The following is a 17,610-nucleotide window of genomic DNA, read 5'->3' on the forward strand; positions in this document are numbered from 1 at the left end:
GCTTACGTAGCTTAAATAAAGCACAGCACTGAAGATGCTGAGATGAGCCCTAAAAAGCTCCGAAAGCACAAAGGTTTGGTCCCAGCCTTGTCATCAACTTTATCTGAACTTACACATGCAAGCATCCGCATTCCCGTGAAAATGCCCTTAAGCCCCTAAAACAGAGGATAAGGAGCCGGTATCAGGCACGACCATCAGCCCACGACACCTTGCTATGCCACACCCACAAGGGAACTCAGCAGTGATAAACATTGAACATGAGCGATTAAAGCTCGACTCAGTTACAGATAACAGAGTTGGTCAATCTCGTGCCAGCCGCCGCGGTTATACGAGAAACTCAAGTTGATAATTCACGGCGTAAAGCGTGATTAAGGTTCACCCTCACTAGAGTCAAACCCTAGCTAAGCTGTCGCACGCTTTCGCTAGACTGAAGAACACTAACGAAAGTAACTCTACCCAACATACCTGAACTCACGACCGCTAGGAAACAAACTGGGATTAGATACCCCACTATGCCTAGCCTTAAACCTTGACCAATTACACTTCAATCCGCCAGGGAACTACGAGCCCAAGCTTAAAACCCAAAGGACTTGGCGGTGCCCCAAACCCACCTAGAGGAGCCTGTTCTATAATCGATACCCCCCGCTTAACCTCACCACTTCTTGCCAAACCCGCCTATATACCACCGTCGCCAGCCCACCCCGTGAGGGGACACAAGTAGGCTCAATGATCAAACATCAATACGTCAGGTCAAGGTGTAGCAAATGAAGTGGGAAGAAATGGGCTACATTTTCTAATACTAGAAAAAACGAAAGATCTTTATGAAACCAGATCAGAAGGCGGATTTAGCAGTAAAGAGAGACAAGAGAGCTCTCTTTAAAATGGCCCTGGGGCGCGCACACACCGCCCGTCACCCTCTTCCAAAAACCACCTACCTTAAATAAAACATTACAAAAACAAAGAAGAGGCAAGTCGTAACATGGTAAGCGCACCGGAAGGTGCGCTTGGAATCAAAGTATAGCTTAACCTAAAGCCCCTCGCTTACACCGAGACGATATCCGTTAAACCCAGATTACTTTGAGCCATAAACCTAGCCTTATTATTTACCAACAAAAGATTACCCCCTACACCAACCCCACCAACTAAACCATTTTAAACTTTTAGTATAGGCGATAGAAACAAGTCTAAGAGCTACATATCCAGTACCGCAAGGGAAAGGTGAAATAGAAATGAAACAAATAATAAAGCAACAAACAGCAGAGAAAAACCCTCGTACCTTTTGCATAATGGTCTAGCAAGTCCTAGTCAAGCAAAAAGAATTTAAGTTTGACCCCCCGAAACTAAGCGAGCTACTCCGAGACAGCTTTTTAGAGCCAACCCGTCTCTGTGGCAAAAGAGTGGGAAGATCTCCGAGTAGGGGTGACAGACCAAACGAGCTTAGTGATAGCTGGTTGCTCAGGAAACGAATATAAGATCAACTCTAAGTCCCGTTATTAGCAAACAAAGCAAAAAACACTTCTTAGAATTTATTCAACCAGGGTACAGCCTGGTTGAAACAGGATACAACCTACAACTATGGGTAAAGATCATACTTCGACAGGAAAATGAACCAGTGGGCCTAAAAGCAGCCACCTGTTAAGAAAGCGTCAAAGCTCCCTCATATACCTTCCGCCAATACCGACATCTCCTCCGAACCCTTTTTCCGTACTGAGCTGTTCAATTCTAATATTGAAGCACCTATGCTAGAACTAGTAATGTGAATCTACCATTCTCTAAAATGCAAGTGTAAATCAGATCGAATTAATCACTGATAATTAACGACTTTATTGAGGACAGTTCAACAACAACCCAAGAAAACCCTGAACACAACACCGTTAACCTAACACAAGAGCATTTAAAGAAAGATTAAAAGATGCAGAAGGAACTCGGCAAAAGTGAACCCCGCCTGTTTACCAAAAACATCGCCTCTTGCCAAACAACACGTATAAGAGGTCCAGCCTGCCCAGTGACTATATGTTCAACGGCCGCGGTATTCTGACCGTGCAAAGGTAGCGTAATCACTTGTCTTTTAAATAAAGACTGGTATGAATGGCACCACGAAGGTTCAACTGTCTCCTGCATCCAATCCATTAAACTGACCTCCCCGTGCAGAGGCGGGGATATTCCCATAAGACGAGAAGACCCTATGGAGCTTTAAACTTACGGCAACTGCTAAACAATCCAACCCCACACGGGAAAACAGACAATTAAGCAACAATGACCTAAAGTTTTCGGTTGGGGCGACCACGGAGAAAAAAAAATCCTCCTTGATGTACGGGGCCTTACCCTCTTAACCAAGAACGACAGTTCTAAGTAACAAAACATTTGACCACTATTGATCCAGTCCAACTGATCAACGAACCAAGTTACCCTAGGGATAACAGCGCAATCCATTTCGAAAGTTCCTATCGACAAATGGGTTTACGACCTCGATGTTGGATCAGGGCATCCCAGTGGTGCAGCCGCTACTAAAGGTTCGTTTGTTCAACGATTAAAGCCCTACGTGATCTGAGTTCAGACCGGAGTAATCCAGGTCAGTTTCTATCTATGCAGTATTTTCTCTAGTACGAAAGGACCGAGAAAATGAGGTCTATGTCACAAACAAGCCTCCTCCCTTATCAATGAAAACAACTTAATTGAATAAAGGACTAACAACTTCAGCCCAAGATAAGGGCTAGCTAGTGTGGCAGAGCCTGGCTAATGCAAAAGACCTAAGCTCTTTGATTCAGGGGTTCAAATCCCCTCACTATCTATGTCCACCCTTATCACTCACTTAATCAACCCCCTTCTATACATGGTCCCGATCCTTCTGGCAGTAGCCTTCCTAACTCTTATTGAACGAAAAGTACTGGGATACATACAACATCGAAAAGGCCCAAACATTGTTGGGCCCATAGGACTTCTCCAACCAATCGCAGACGGAGTAAAACTATTTGTAAAAGAACCTATCCGCCCTTCAACCTCCTCCCAAGCCCTTTTCCTACTGGCCCCCACCATAGCCTTCGCCCTAGCCATATCTATCTGAGCCCCTATCCCCATGCCATTCTCCCTTGCCGACTTAAATCTGGGAATCCTATTCATTCTAGCCCTCTCAAGCCTCACAGTTTACACCATCCTTGGATCAGGGTGATCCTCCAATTCAAAATACGCATTAATTGGAGCTCTTCGAGCAGTTGCCCAAACAATCTCATATGAAGTTACTCTTGGTCTAATCCTCCTCTGCATAATTATACTAACCGGTGGATTTACACTATTCAACTTCAACACAACACAAGAGCACATATGACTAGTCATTCCAGGCTGACCTATAGCAGCAATATGATACATCTCAACACTAGCGGAAACCAATCGAGCCCCATTTGACTTAACCGAAGGAGAATCTGAACTTGTTTCTGGGTTCAACGTAGAATACGCTGGGGGCCCCTTTGTCCTCTTCTTTCTAGCCGAATACGCCAATATCCTTATAATAAACACCCTGTCAACTATTCTATTCCTGGGATCCTCATTTATTGACACCCCTGAACTCACAACAATTTCGATCATGTTTAAAGCTTCCCTGCTCTCTCTTTTATTCTTATGAGTACGAGCTTCATACCCACGCTTTCGATATGATCAACTAATACATCTTGTGTGAAAAAACTTTCTCCCAATCACACTAGCAATAACACTATGACACATCTCCTTACCAATCTCTCTATCAGGCCTACCACCTCAGATATAGGAAACGTGCCCGAAAGTTAGGGATCACTTTGATAGAGTGAAACATAGGGGTTCAAACCCCCTCGTCTCCTTAGAAAGACAGGAATTGAACCTGCACCTGAGAGATCAAAACCCTCCGTACTCCCACTATACCACTCTCTAGTAAAGTCAGCTAAAAAAGCTTTTGGGCCCATACCCCAAACATGTTGGTTAAACTCCTTCCTTTACTAATGAACCCTATCGCACTATCAATAATCCTCTCAAGCCTAGCATTAGGCACTATCCTCACTGTATCAAGCAATCATTGATTCCTAGCCTGAATAGGCCTAGAAATCAATACCCTAGCTATCATCCCACTGATAGCCCAAAACCACCACCCACGAGCAGTTGAAGCCTCAACCAAATACTTTCTAACTCAAGCTGCAGCCTCAGCTCTTCTCTTATTCTCAGCTTTAAATAATGCTTGGTTCACTGGAGAATGGTCAATTATAAACTTGACCAACTCAATCTCATGCACCACCATAACCATCGCCATCTGCATGAAACTCGGACTAGCACCATTCCACTTCTGACTCCCAGAGGTCCTCCAAGGACTTAATTTAACAACAGGTCTTATCCTATCTACCTGACAAAAACTTGCCCCAATGGCCATCCTCTACCAGATCTCTCCATCAATAAACACCTCCCTTCTTCTTTTAATTGGACTAACCTCAACATTAATCGGGGGGTGAGGTGGACTGAATCAAACCCAACTCCGAAAGATCCTAGCCTTCTCCTCCATTGCCCACCTTGGATGAATAGCCTCTATCCTCCCCATCATACCTCAACTGATAATCCTAAACCTAATTATTTACCTCATCATAACATCGACCCTCTTCCTAACTCTAAAAACCATCTCATCCACTAAAATTTCCACCCTAGCCACCTCATGACCAAAAACTCCAACAACCACAGCCCTCACCCTATTAACTCTTCTTTCCCTCGGAGGATTACCCCCCTTATCAGGATTTATACCAAAATGACTTATCCTTCAAGAACTCACTAACCAAAATACCCCTATCTTAGCTACCATGCTCGCACTCTCAGCTCTTCTGAGCCTATTCTTTTATCTACGACTATCTTACTCAATTACCCTAACATCTTCACCAAATACCTCTAACTCCCCTTTAACCTGACGTCACAACTCTAAACAACCAACCACCCTTTTATCCCTCATATTAATCTCCTCATTCTTCCTCCTACCAATCTCGCCACTAATAATATCCTAGGGACTTAAGTTAACCAGACTAAGGGCCTTCAAAGCCCTAAGAAGGAGTTGAAATCTCCTAGACCCTGTACTAAGGCTTGCAGGACTTTATCCAACATCAATTGAATGCAACTCAAACACTTTAATTAAGCTAAAGCCTTTCTAGAAAGACGGGCCTTGATCCCGTAACATTTTAGTTAACAGCTAAACGCTCAAACCAGCGAGCTTCATTCTACTTCTCCCGTTTTCGCCCCGGCAAAAAGAAAACGGGAGAAGCCCCGGCAAACTCTCATTTGCTTCTCCGGATTTGCAATTCGGCGTGTCTGACACCGCAGGACTTGGGAAGAAGAGGACTTGAACCTCTGTAATTGGGGCTACAACCCACCGCCTAACCCTCGGCCATCTTACCTGTGGCTATTACTCGTTGATTATTCTCAACAAATCACAAAGACATCGGCACCCTTTATTTAGTCTTCGGTGCTTGAGCAGGAATAGTAGGAACAGCTTTAAGCCTCCTTATTCGAGCAGAGCTGAGTCAACCTGGAACCCTATTAGGGGACGATCAGATTTATAATGTAATTGTAACTGCACACGCCTTTATTATGATTTTCTTCATGGTAATGCCTATTATGATCGGCGGGTTTGGCAACTGACTCATTCCATTAATAATCGGGGCCCCCGACATGGCATTTCCTCGAATAAATAATATAAGCTTCTGACTCCTACCTCCATCATTCCTGTTACTCCTAGCCTCTTCAGGAGTAGAAGCTGGAGCCGGAACGGGCTGAACAGTCTATCCTCCATTAGCGGGGAATTTGGCACATGCCGGAGCCTCAGTAGATTTAACAATTTTCTCCCTCCATTTAGCAGGGGTTTCTTCAATTTTGGGAGCTATTAATTTTATTACTACAACTATTAACATAAAACCCCCTGCTATATCTCAATACCAAACGCCCCTGTTTGTTTGATCCGTACTCATTACAGCTGTCCTTCTTCTTCTTTCCCTCCCTGTTCTAGCAGCCGGAATTACAATACTACTCACAGACCGAAATTTAAACACAACCTTCTTTGACCCTGCTGGTGGAGGTGACCCAGTATTATACCAACACCTATTCTGATTCTTTGGCCACCCAGAAGTCTACATTCTAATCCTTCCAGGATTTGGTATGATCTCGCACATTGTGACCTACTACTCAGGGAAAAAAGAGCCCTTCGGATACATAGGAATAGTCTGAGCAATGATATCCATTGGACTCTTAGGTTTTATTGTATGAGCCCACCACATATTTACAGTAGACTTAAATGTTGATACCCGAGCCTACTTCACCTCAGCAACAATAATTATCGCAATCCCAACAGGGGTTAAAGTATTTAGCTGACTAGCTACAATGCATGGAGGAACAATCAAATGAGACGCCCCAATGCTTTGAGCCCTTGGCTTTATTTTCCTATTTACTGTAGGCGGACTAACAGGGATCGTCCTTGCCAACTCTTCTTTAGACATCGTCCTTCACGATACCTATTATGTCGTAGCACACTTCCATTATGTTCTCTCAATAGGAGCAGTATTCGCAATTATAGGAGGCTTTGTTCATTGATTCCCGTTATTCACAGGGTACACCCTTCACGAAACATGAGCAAAAATCCACTTCGGCGTTATATTTGCAGGGGTTAACCTAACCTTCTTTCCCCAACACTTCCTAGGATTAGCGGGTATACCTCGACGTTATTCTGATTACCCAGATGCCTACACACTTTGAAACACCGTCTCATCTGTCGGCTCCTTAATTTCCCTAGTGGCGGTAATTATGATGATATTCATTATCTGAGAAGCATTCGCAGCAAAACGGGAAGTCACTCTAACAGAACTAACTTCAACAAATATTGAATGACTTCACGGATGCCCTCCCCCTTACCACACATTCGAAGAACCAGCCTTTGTACAAATTCATCCATCACATAATTAATCCGAGAAAAGAAGGAATCGAACCCCCATAATCTGATTTCAAGTCAGTCGCATCACCACTCTGCCATTTTCTTTTAAATCAACACCTAGAGACGTTAGTAAAACAATTACACCGCCTTGTCAAGACGGAATCACTGGTTAAACCCCGGTACATCTCATCATGGCACACCCATCACAATTAGGTTTTCAAGACGCAGCCTCTCCAATTATGGAAGAACTTTTGCACTTCCACGACCACACCCTCATAGCCGTATTCCTTATTAGTACGCTCGTTCTTTACATCATTACAATCATGATAACCACTAAACTAACCAACACCAACTCCATAGACGCCCAAGAAATCGAAATAGTTTGAACCATTATACCAGCAATTATCCTAATCATAATTGCCCTGCCGTCCCTACGAATTCTTTATCTTATAGACGAAGTAAATGACCCCCATCTTACAGTAAAAACAATCGGCCATCAATGATACTGAAGCTATGAATACACTAACTACGAAGACCTATCATTCGACTCGTACATAATCCCAACCAGCGATCTGACCCCAGGTCAATTCCGATTGTTAGAAGTCGACAACCGAATAGTAGTTCCCATGGAGTCTCCTATTCGGCTCTTAGTGACCGCTGAAGACGTTCTTCACTCCTGAGCTCTCCCATCCTTCGGAGTAAAAACAGATGCTATCCCAGGACGACTTAATCAAACATCATTCATCGCCACTCGACCAGGAGTATTCTACGGACAATGCTCAGAAATTTGCGGAGCTAATCACAGCTTCATACCGATCGTAGTCGAAGCAGTCCCACTAAACGACTTCGAGAACTGATCTTCATCAATACTAGAAGCCTCACTAAGAAGCTAAACAGGGCCAAGCGACAGCCTTTTAAGCTGTAGACTGGTGACTCCCAACCACCCTTAGTGATATGCCACAACTAAACCCAGGCCCATGATTCGCTATTCTAATTTTCTCGTGACTAGTTCTTCTTGTCATTATTCCCCCCAAAATTCTCAAACACAAAACATTCAATGAGCCAACCACACAAACAACAGAGAAACAAAAACCTAACCCTTGAAACTGACCATGAACTTAAGCTTCTTCGATCAATTTATGAGCCCTACACTCTTAGGAGTTCCTTTAATCGCCATTGCCATGCTAATCCCCTGACTCCTCTTCCCTAATCCCTCTAACCGATGACTAAACAACCGACTAATAACTCTCCAATCTTGATTTATTCACAACTTCACAAAACAAATCTTCCTCCCTATTAACACCCCGGGTCACAAATGAGCTCTTATTCTAGCCTCCCTAATACTTCTCCTTATATCCCTCAACCTTCTCGGACTTCTCCCCTACACCTTTACCCCAACGACCCAACTCTCCCTTAACATAGGCCTAGCTGTTCCCCTCTGATTAGCCACAGTCATTATTGGTCTCCGCAACCAACCAACTGTAGCCCTAGGCCACCTTTTACCCGAAGGGACCCCCACCCCTCTTATCCCAGTTCTTATTATTATCGAAACCATTAGTCTTTTCATCCGACCACTAGCCCTCGGAGTGCGGCTTACTGCTAATCTAACTGCTGGCCACCTTCTCATCCAGCTAATCGCAACCGCAGCATTCGTCTTACTTCCAATTATACCCACTGTGTCTATCCTAACATCAATTGTTCTGTTCCTATTAACCCTCCTAGAAGTAGCCGTAGCTATAATCCAAGCCTACGTATTTGTTTTACTTCTAAGCCTATACCTACAAGAAAACGTTTAATGGCACACCAAGCACACGCCTACCACATAGTTGACCCAAGCCCTTGACCCCTCACAGGAGCTGTCGCAGCCCTTCTACTCACATCAGGACTAGCTATATGATTCCACTTTGGATCATTGATCCTCCTTACACTAGGCCTAATCACCATAATCCTCACTATAATCCAATGATGACGAGACATCATTCGAGAAGGAACCTTCCAAGGACACCACACTCCTCCAGTTCAAAAAGGGCTCCGATACGGAATGATTCTATTCATCACATCCGAAGTATTCTTTTTCATTGGTTTCTTCTGGGCATTCTACAATTCAAGCCTTGCCCCCACTTACGAACTAGGAGAATGTTGACCACCAACAGGGATCACCCCCCTCAACCCATTCGAAGTTCCTCTACTTAACACAGCCGTACTCCTAGCTTCAGGGGTTACTGTCACATGAGCCCACCACAGCATCATACATGGAAATCGAAAAGAAGCAATCCAATCCCTAGGCCTAACTATCCTCTTAGGTCTCTACTTTACCGCTCTCCAAGCAATAGAATATTATGAAGCCCCTTTTACTATTGCCGACGGAGTTTACGGATCCACATTCTTCGTTGCCACAGGGTTCCACGGACTTCACGTCATTATCGGCTCTTTATTCTTATCCGTGTGCTTCATTCGACAAATCCAATACCACTTCACGTCAAAACATCACTTCGGCTTCGAAGCCGCCGCATGATATTGACATTTCGTTGACGTAGTCTGACTCTTCCTGTACGTCTCTATCTACTGATGAGGCTCATACTTTCTTAGTATCAACAAGTACACGTGACTTCCAATCACAAAGCCTCAGTTAAAATCTGAGAGAAAGTAATGACAGCCACTATTTTAGCCATTGCCACCGCCCTTTCCCTGATCCTTCTAACTGTAAGCTTTTGGCTCCCAATAATAACCCCCGACTCAGAAAAACTCTCCCCGTACGAATGCGGATTTGATCCACTGGGCTCTGCCCGATTACCATTCTCCATACGATTCTTCCTGATCGCAATCCTATTTCTCTTATTCGACCTTGAAATCGCCCTTCTTCTCCCCTCACCCTGAGCTGCGCAATTAAATTCTCCAACTACCACTATCATCTGAGCAACCTTAATTATTACCCTTCTAACTCTTGGGTTAATCTATGAATGAATTCAAGGAGGACTAGAATGGGCTGAATGGGAAGTTAGTCCAACCAAGACAGTTGATTTCGGCTCAACAAATTATGGTTAAACCCCATAACTACCCTATGACACTCGTACACTTCAGCTTTTGCTCAGCATTCACCCTAGGCCTTACAGGCCTAGCTCTTCATCGAGCCCACCTTCTGTCAGCCCTCCTATGCCTAGAAGGGGTTATACTGTCTATGTACGTTGGCCTCTCCTCATGACCCACTCAAATCTCTCTCTTCTCATTCTCCCTAGTTCCCATACTCATGTTGACTTTTTCAGCATGCGAAGCCGGAACAGGATTAGCCTTGATAGTTGCTACAACCCGAACCCACGGAACAGACAATCTACACAACCTCAACCTCCTACAATGCTAAAAATCTTAATCCCCACACTAATGCTTATCCCATCCACATGATTAATCAACAAAAAATGACTTTGACCATCTCTCACCTCCCAAAGCCTTATTATCTCTCTTCTCAGTCTCTCTTGATTTTTCAACCAAACAGAAACCACCCACTTCTCTAACCACCTTATATCAATTGACCAACTATCAACCCCGTTGCTAATCCTCACATGCTGACTTTTACCCCTCATAATCTTGGCCAGCCAAAACCACCTCTCAACAGAACCAATCTCACGTCAACGAACCTTCATTACTATATTAGTTTTCCTCCAGCTCTCTCTAATTATAGCATTTTCCGCAACTGAGTTAATCCTATTCTATATTATATTCGAAATCACACTTATCCCAACGCTGATTATTATTACCCGCTGAGGAAACCAAGCAGAACGACTAAATGCAGGCACTTACTTTTTATTCTACACCTTAGCAGGGTCCTTGCCCTTACTGGTCGCCCTTCTATCTCTGTACTCCTACACCGGCACCCTCTCACTAAGCCTTCTCCAACTTCTCCCTAACCACATCCCCCTCTCTTGAGCAAATAAACTATGATGATTCGCCTGCCTTCTTGCCTTTATAGTCAAGATACCTCTGTACGGCACCCATCTTTGACTCCCCAAAGCCCATGTAGAGGCCCCAATCGCTGGATCCATAGTCCTAGCCGCTATTCTTCTAAAACTAGGCGGATACGGCATTATCCGAATCTCAATTACACTGACACCCGCTATAAAAGACTTAGCGTACCCCTTCCTAATCTTATCTCTATGGGGCATTATTATGACAAGCTCAATCTGCTTGCGACAAACCGACTTAAAATCTATAATCGCCTACTCTTCAGTAAGCCACATAGGCCTTGTGATTTCAGCAGCAATAATCCAAACTCCATGAAGTCTTACTGGAGCAATAATTTTGATAATCGCCCACGGATTAATCTCATCTGCCCTATTCTGCCTTGCTAATACCAATTACGAACGCACACACAGCCGAGCCCTATTACTTTCCCGAGGCCTACAATCTATTCTTCCCCTGATAGGCACATGATGATTACTATCCAACCTAGCTAATATAGCTCTCCCCCCATCACCAAACCTAATAGGAGAAATCACCATCATAACCGCCCTATTCAACTGATCAAACTGAACTATTATTCTAACCGGAATCGGCACGCTTTTAACAGCAAGTTATTCCCTTTACATATTCCTTATTACCCAACGAGGCCCCACCCCAGAACATCTAACTGCAATTACCCCAACACACACTCGAGAGCACACCCTTATAACCCTCCACCTCATCCCTATCATTCCACTAATAATAAAACCAGAACTAATCTGAGGCCTATTCTTCTGTAGACATAGTTTAACTAAAACACTAGATTGTGATTCTAGAAACAGAGGTTAAACCCCTCTTGTCAACCGAACCAGACTGGAGATGCCAAGAACTGCTAATTACTTCGCACCGCGGTTCAATTCCGCGGCTTGTTCGGCTTTTAAAGGAAAACAGTCTCTCCGCTGGTCTTAGGAACCAGAAACTCTTGGTGCAAATCCAAGTAAAAGCTATGAATCTCCCCCTAATCTTTAACTCCTCCTTAATAATTACAATCACAACCCTTCTCACCCCGATTCTTCTAGCATCTACCTCACTAAACACCCAACACCTCCACAAAATAATTAAAACAGCAGTAAAAACCTCATTTTTCATTAGCCTGATCCCCCTTTCGATTTTCCTCGACCAAGGGTTAGAATCTATCACAACCAACTTTCACTGAATAAATATCAACTCTTTCGATATCAACATGAGTTTTAAATTCGACATCTACTCCTCAATCTTCCTCCCTATTGCCCTATTTGTAACATGATCAATTCTAGAGTTCGCCACATGATACATAGCATCAGACCCATTAATCACTCGATTCTTTAAATATCTCCTCACCTTCTTAGTAGCCATAGTTATTCTAGTCACAGCAAACAACTTCTTTCAACTGTTTATCGGTTGAGAAGGCGTTGGAATTATATCCTTCCTTCTTATTGGATGATGATACGCCCGAGCAGATGCCAACACCGCGGCCCTACAGGCCGTGATTTACAACCGAGTAGGAGACATTGGACTCATTCTAAGCATGGCCTGAGTGGCAATAAACCTAAACTCATGGGAAATACAACAAGTATTTATACTTAATCCCGAAAACCTCACCCTCCCCCTACTAGGACTAATTCTAGCAGCCACTGGAAAATCAGCTCAATTTGGCCTCCACCCGTGACTTCCGGCGGCAATAGAAGGCCCCACCCCTGTTTCAGCCCTACTACACTCAAGCACGATGGTTGTAGCCGGAATCTTCCTGCTAATTCGCATCCACCCCATAATCCAAAACAACAACACTGCATTAACAATTTGCCTATGCCTTGGGGCAATTACAACACTCTTCACAGCTGCTTGCGCCTTAACACAAAACGACATCAAAAAAATTGTGGCATTCTCTACATCCAGTCAACTTGGCCTCATGATAGTTACAATCGGACTTAATCTTCCTCAACTAGCATTCTTCCACATCTGCACCCACGCATTCTTCAAAGCCATACTATTCCTATGCTCGGGGTCTATTATTCACAGCCTAAATGACGAACAAGACATTCGTAAAATAGGCGGCCTACAAAACTCTCTCCCCACCACCACCACCTGCTTAACAATTGGGAGCCTTGCCCTTACCGGAACCCCCTTCCTAGCAGGATTCTTCTCTAAAGATGCAATCATTGAAGCCCTAAACACCTCTCAGACCAACGCATGAGCACTAGCCCTTACACTAATCGCTACATCATTCACAGCTGTTTATAGCTTTCGAATTATCTTCTTCGCCTCTATGGGTCACCCACGATCCAACCCTCTCTCACCTATTAATGAAAACAACCCTACAGTAATAAACCCTATTAAACGCCTAGCTTGAGGAAGCATTATCTCCGGACTTGTAATCGCATCAAACATACTCCCAATTAAATCTCCTATTATGACTATACCACTTATGGCGAAACAAGCAGCCATCCTGGTTACCATGGCCGGTCTAATTATCGCAATTGACCTCGCCAACCTCACCACTTCCATTAACACCCCGACCAAAACAAAAGTTCACTCTTTCTCTAACCTCCTTGGATTCTTCCCACTGATTATTCACCGACTCACACCAAAAACTAACCTAAACATAGCACAAAAAATCGCCACACACATTGTGGATATATCCTGATATGAAAAAGCTGGTCCTCAAGGACTAGCCAACCAGCAACTGCCAATAATTAAAACCACTTCAAACATTCAACAGGGATTAATCAAAACCTACCTCACCCTCTTCTTAATAACCTCTGCCATTTTAATCTCCCTACTCTAAAGCACGGAGACTTCCACTATAATGCCCCCGACTTAACTCAAACACCACAAACAAAGTTAATAACAACACTCACCCCCCTACAAACAACATTCATCCACCCCAAGAATACATCAAAGACACCCCAACTCAATCCCCACGAACCACATAACCCTCCAATCCTGCTAAACCCACAACTCCGTCCTCCTCTACACCGCCCTCTACCACATATCAAGTAACCACCCCTACCATATATGCCACTACGTAGCCCACCACCGACCAACTCCCCCAAGCCTCTGGATAAGGCTCCGCCGTCAAAGCAGCCGAATAGGCAAAAACCACCAACATCCCACCTAAATAAATTAAAAACAAAACAAGAGATAAAAAGGAAGACCCCAATCCAACAATCACTCAACAACCCGCACCGGCAGCCACAACTAAACCCAGAGCAGCATAATAAGGAGAAGGGTTTGAAGCAACAGCTACTAACCCTAGTACTAAGCCTACTATAAAAAAAGAAACTATATAAATCATAATTCCCATCAGGACTCTAACCAGAACCTGTGATCTGAAAAACCACTGTTGTTCTTCAACTATGGAAACTAATGGCACCAAACATTCGAAAATCTCATCCACTTATCAAAATTGTTAATAACTCATTTATTGACCTACCAACCCCATCAAACCTATCCTCGTGATGAAACTTCGGCTCCCTTCTAGGGGTCTGCTTAATTGCCCAGATCGCTACAGGTTTATTCCTAGCAATACACTACACAGCAGACACCTCTATAGCCTTCTCATCAGTCGCCCACATCTGCCGAGACGTTAACTACGGCTGACTAATCCGTAACCTTCACGCAAACGGCGCATCCTTCTTCTTTATCTGTATTTATCTACACATTGGCCGAGGGTTGTATTATGGATCATTCCTCTACAAAGAAACATGAAATATTGGAGTCATCCTCTTATTCCTAGTCATAGCCACTGCATTTGTCGGATACGTCCTCCCCTGAGGACAAATATCTTTCTGAGGGGCCACAGTAATTACTAATCTTCTCTCTGCTATTCCGTACATCGGAAACGTACTAGTCCAATGAATCTGGGGAGGATTCTCAGTAGACAACGCTACCTTAACCCGATTTTTTGCCTTCCACTTCCTCCTACCTTTCCTTATTGCAGGAGCCAGCATCCTCCACTTACTGTTCCTCCATGAAACTGGATCAACAAACCCCACAGGACTAAACTCGGACCCAGACAAAATCCCATTTCACCCATACTTTTCTTACAAAGACCTCCTGGGATTTCTAATTATACTAACCTCACTAACTCTCCTAGCAATATTTGCCCCGAACCTTCTAGGTGACCCAGAAAACTTCACCCCAGCCAATCCACTTGTTACCCCTCCACACATCAAGCCAGAATGGTACTTCCTGTTTGCCTATGCCATCCTCCGATCGATCCCAAATAAATTAGGCGGAGTCCTAGCCCTAGTCTTCTCAATTCTGATTCTGGCTCTAATGCCCCTCCTGCATACCTCTAAACAACGAAGCCTTATATTCCGACCACTCACACAAATCACCTTCTGAGCCTTAGTAGCTGACACCCTAATCCTCACATGAATCGGAGGACAACCAGTAGAAGACCCTTATATCATGATCGGCCAACTAGCCTCAGTAATTTACTTCGCCATCTTCCTGGTCTTAATCCCCACCATTGGATGAGTAGAAAACAAACTCCTCAACTGATAGTCCTGATAGCTTAACTTAAAGCATCGGTCTTGTAAGCCGAAGACTGGAGGCTAACGCCCTCCTCAAGACTTTCATTTTTGGCAGTTGCCAGCCCCCAATTCGAGGAAGAAGGAATCAAACCTCCACTATTGACCCCCAAAGCCAACATTCTATTTAAATTACCCCTCGAAGCAAAGGATATGCTCTATATACATACTATGCTTATAGAGCATTAATTTTTTAACCCCACGAATAATATTTATAGCTAAAATGAAATATCTAACATAGAGGATATGCTCTATATACATACTATGCTTATAGAGCATTAATTTTTTAACCCCACGAATAATATTTATAGCTAAAATGAAATATCTAACATAGAGGATATGCTCTATATACATACTATGCTTATAGAGCATTAATTTTTTAACCCCACGAATAATATTTTCAAACGAAAAGAAATCTCAACATTACCAGCATATAATCCCATCAAACAAAACACTAAGAAAACATAAAAACCTATACAGCTATCATGCAACTTTAATCCTTCATAAAAAATCTAGCATGAAGAAGGAATTTCCAAAAAAAACAACCAAGAAATCCCCAACACTACGAATATTAATCACAAATTTAAAAGAAATACTTACATTCCACAAACATTCAAATTCTAGATAAACTAAAAACCATCCAAACTAAAGTACATTACCAACACCAAATAATTAAAGATTCCCACCTTTAACTATTCTTTATTGAACATATACTCCATCAAACTGCGACAATCAAGAAAAAAAGCGATATTAAAAATAAACATCCAATACTTAACCTAAAAAACCCTATTTAGCTAAAAATGATCCACACCTTGAAATATAAGAACAAAAAGTAGAAGACGATTAACATTCATTATTTAAAACATGAAATGCAAATAATCATTAATGTGTAAAAACATGAATATTCATCACAACAATTCATGTTTTACAAACATATTATTATGCTTATTGAACATCTGAATTGCTTAACTGCACATTCGTACTGTTTCACTCAGAATATCACAAACAAATTTTATGGTCACTAGCATAATACAAACAACATTTTGTCATAGTAATAACCTTAAAATGATTTCTCTCATGACTATTAAATAACAACATAAAATTAATGTTAAAAACAAAAAAAAGATTAATCAACAATCATTATTATCAACCTTAAATGATTAATGAAAATGAATATTCTAAACAAAATAAAATTAATTCAAAAAACCTTTAACAATTATTAAAAGAACAGTATAAACCATAAAACCATGAAAAATGTTTATTAGACATAAATCCTTAATAAACAATCTCCGTGATCCCCCCTCCCATATAAATAACAAATAATTTATGGATAAAACATTAAAATATTTCCTGAACAATTAACTCAACCGGACCAAGCAATTGTATCTAGACCCTTTCTCACTTAACCTTGGTCCGGAAAGATGTCTGATGCTAGATGCCCTGAATCTACCGGACTACAATATTAGCCGGATTATTGATGAGGTTTAAAAAGCATCTGTCGGTAGTGAATCTGTGGGATCCTAATCTCAGACAGGTTTTAAATGAAATTCAGAAAAGCATCTCCCCTATGTTTAAATCCATTAATTCACTTTACCTGGCCTCAATCGAATTGGGTAACATCTGGTATTTTTTTTTTTGGTCGGCTTTCAATAGCATTTCAGTAGTGGGGCCGGTGCTTCAATTAAACCGGGTAGAACATATGGTGTATTGGCTAATTCGTAACAGATGTATTAGGCATGTGTACATTCATTAATGCATGACTGACATAAAAATTTAACTACCATAATGAATTCTCAGCTTTTTACCTATTTTCCACCCGGGGCCCCGATTAGTCTATTTTTAAAAAATTTTTTGCTGCGCTAAACCCCCCTACCCCCCAAATTAATTTTCTTGTATAAACCTTCCGTCTTCGTTAAACCCCTAAACCGAAAACCAGTCTCTACAATTAAACTAACCCATCTAGTCTTAGCCGCTTTACCTCAACATTGAACAGAAGAAAACCTTCTTCGCCGCTCAACTACACTCTAAAACTAGAAACGGGGTACCTTCCCTTAAACCCAAAAATCAAAGTATACTTATATATATATCGTTAAACTTTTTTCACTTATAGCAACCCCTGTGGAGCACACTTTTACCACCTTCTTTAGTACGTTATAACAATTTTCTCTGTTCCTCATTAACACT

The 17,610-nt window shown here is 42.5% G+C and overlaps 13 protein-coding genes across 13 annotated transcripts, besides 26 other annotated features; 12 read left to right on the forward strand and 1 right to left on the reverse strand. All coding sequences in view use genetic code 2, as the record gives it.

The window, feature by feature from the left end:
• Positions 1-68, forward strand: a tRNA (tRNA-Phe).
• Positions 69-1,011, forward strand: an rRNA (s-rRNA).
• Positions 1,012-1,081, forward strand: a tRNA (tRNA-Val).
• Positions 1,082-2,716, forward strand: an rRNA (l-rRNA).
• Positions 2,717-2,791, forward strand: a tRNA (tRNA-Leu).
• ND1 (NADH dehydrogenase subunit 1) lies at positions 2,792-3,759 on the forward strand. The gene has a single exon. A coding segment is annotated over exon 1 (968 nt).
• Positions 3,760-3,830, forward strand: a tRNA (tRNA-Ile).
• Positions 3,830-3,900, reverse strand: a tRNA (tRNA-Gln).
• Positions 3,900-3,968, forward strand: a tRNA (tRNA-Met).
• ND2 (NADH dehydrogenase subunit 2) lies at positions 3,969-5,004 on the forward strand. The gene has a single exon. A coding segment is annotated over exon 1 (1,036 nt).
• Positions 5,005-5,073, forward strand: a tRNA (tRNA-Trp).
• A 3-nt stretch (positions 5,074-5,076) lies between these two features.
• Positions 5,077-5,145, reverse strand: a tRNA (tRNA-Ala).
• A 1-nt stretch (position 5,146) lies between these two features.
• Positions 5,147-5,219, reverse strand: a tRNA (tRNA-Asn).
• Positions 5,220-5,260: an origin of replication (origin for light strand replication).
• Positions 5,258-5,323, reverse strand: a tRNA (tRNA-Cys).
• Positions 5,324-5,393, reverse strand: a tRNA (tRNA-Tyr).
• Position 5,394: 1 nt separating this feature from the next.
• COX1 (cytochrome c oxidase subunit I) lies at positions 5,395-6,951 on the forward strand. Its single transcript has one exon. It carries the CDS (start codon positions 5,395-5,397, stop codon positions 6,949-6,951), a length of 1,557 nt encoding a protein of 518 aa, YP_203372.1.
• Positions 6,952-6,953: 2 nt separating this feature from the next.
• Positions 6,954-7,024, reverse strand: a tRNA (tRNA-Ser).
• A 15-nt stretch (positions 7,025-7,039) lies between these two features.
• Positions 7,040-7,108, forward strand: a tRNA (tRNA-Asp).
• Positions 7,109-7,110: 2 nt separating this feature from the next.
• COX2 (cytochrome c oxidase subunit II) lies at positions 7,111-7,798 on the forward strand. The gene has a single exon. A coding segment is annotated over exon 1 (688 nt).
• Positions 7,799-7,872, forward strand: a tRNA (tRNA-Lys).
• A 1-nt stretch (position 7,873) lies between these two features.
• Positions 7,874-8,041, forward strand: ATP8 (ATP synthase F0 subunit 8). The gene has a single exon. The coding sequence runs from the start codon at positions 7,874-7,876 to the stop codon at positions 8,039-8,041; it is 168 nt and encodes a 55-aa protein (YP_203374.1).
• Positions 8,032-8,714, forward strand: ATP6 (ATP synthase F0 subunit 6). Its single transcript has one exon. A coding segment is annotated over exon 1 (683 nt).
• Positions 8,715-9,498, forward strand: COX3 (cytochrome c oxidase subunit III). Its single transcript has one exon. A coding segment is annotated over exon 1 (784 nt).
• Positions 9,499-9,568, forward strand: a tRNA (tRNA-Gly).
• On the forward strand, positions 9,569-9,911 carry ND3 (NADH dehydrogenase subunit 3). The gene has a single exon. A coding segment is annotated over exon 1 (343 nt).
• Positions 9,912-9,980, forward strand: a tRNA (tRNA-Arg).
• Positions 9,981-10,277, forward strand: ND4L (NADH dehydrogenase subunit 4L). The gene has a single exon. It carries the CDS (start codon positions 9,981-9,983, stop codon positions 10,275-10,277), a length of 297 nt encoding a protein of 98 aa, YP_203378.1.
• On the forward strand, positions 10,271-11,648 carry ND4 (NADH dehydrogenase subunit 4). Its single transcript has one exon. A coding segment is annotated over exon 1 (1,378 nt).
• Positions 11,649-11,717, forward strand: a tRNA (tRNA-His).
• Positions 11,718-11,785, forward strand: a tRNA (tRNA-Ser).
• Positions 11,786-11,858, forward strand: a tRNA (tRNA-Leu).
• ND5 (NADH dehydrogenase subunit 5) lies at positions 11,859-13,676 on the forward strand. The gene has a single exon. The coding sequence runs from the start codon at positions 11,859-11,861 to the stop codon at positions 13,674-13,676; it is 1,818 nt and encodes a 605-aa protein (YP_203380.1).
• ND6 (NADH dehydrogenase subunit 6) lies at positions 13,668-14,186 on the reverse strand. Its single transcript has one exon. It carries the CDS (start codon positions 14,184-14,186, stop codon positions 13,668-13,670), a length of 519 nt encoding a protein of 172 aa, YP_203381.1.
• Positions 14,187-14,255, reverse strand: a tRNA (tRNA-Glu).
• A 2-nt stretch (positions 14,256-14,257) lies between these two features.
• CYTB (cytochrome b) lies at positions 14,258-15,399 on the forward strand. Its single transcript has one exon. A coding segment is annotated over exon 1 (1,142 nt).
• Positions 15,400-15,470, forward strand: a tRNA (tRNA-Thr).
• A 29-nt stretch (positions 15,471-15,499) lies between these two features.
• Positions 15,500-15,566, forward strand: a tRNA (tRNA-Pro).
• Positions 15,567-17,610: a D loop (control region).

This window comes from the organism of the source record quoted next, mitochondrion, assembly GCF_000004195.4.
Source record: "Xenopus (Silurana) tropicalis mitochondrion, complete genome".
NCBI classification, from domain to species: Eukaryota; Metazoa; Chordata; class Amphibia; order Anura; family Pipidae; genus Xenopus; species Xenopus tropicalis.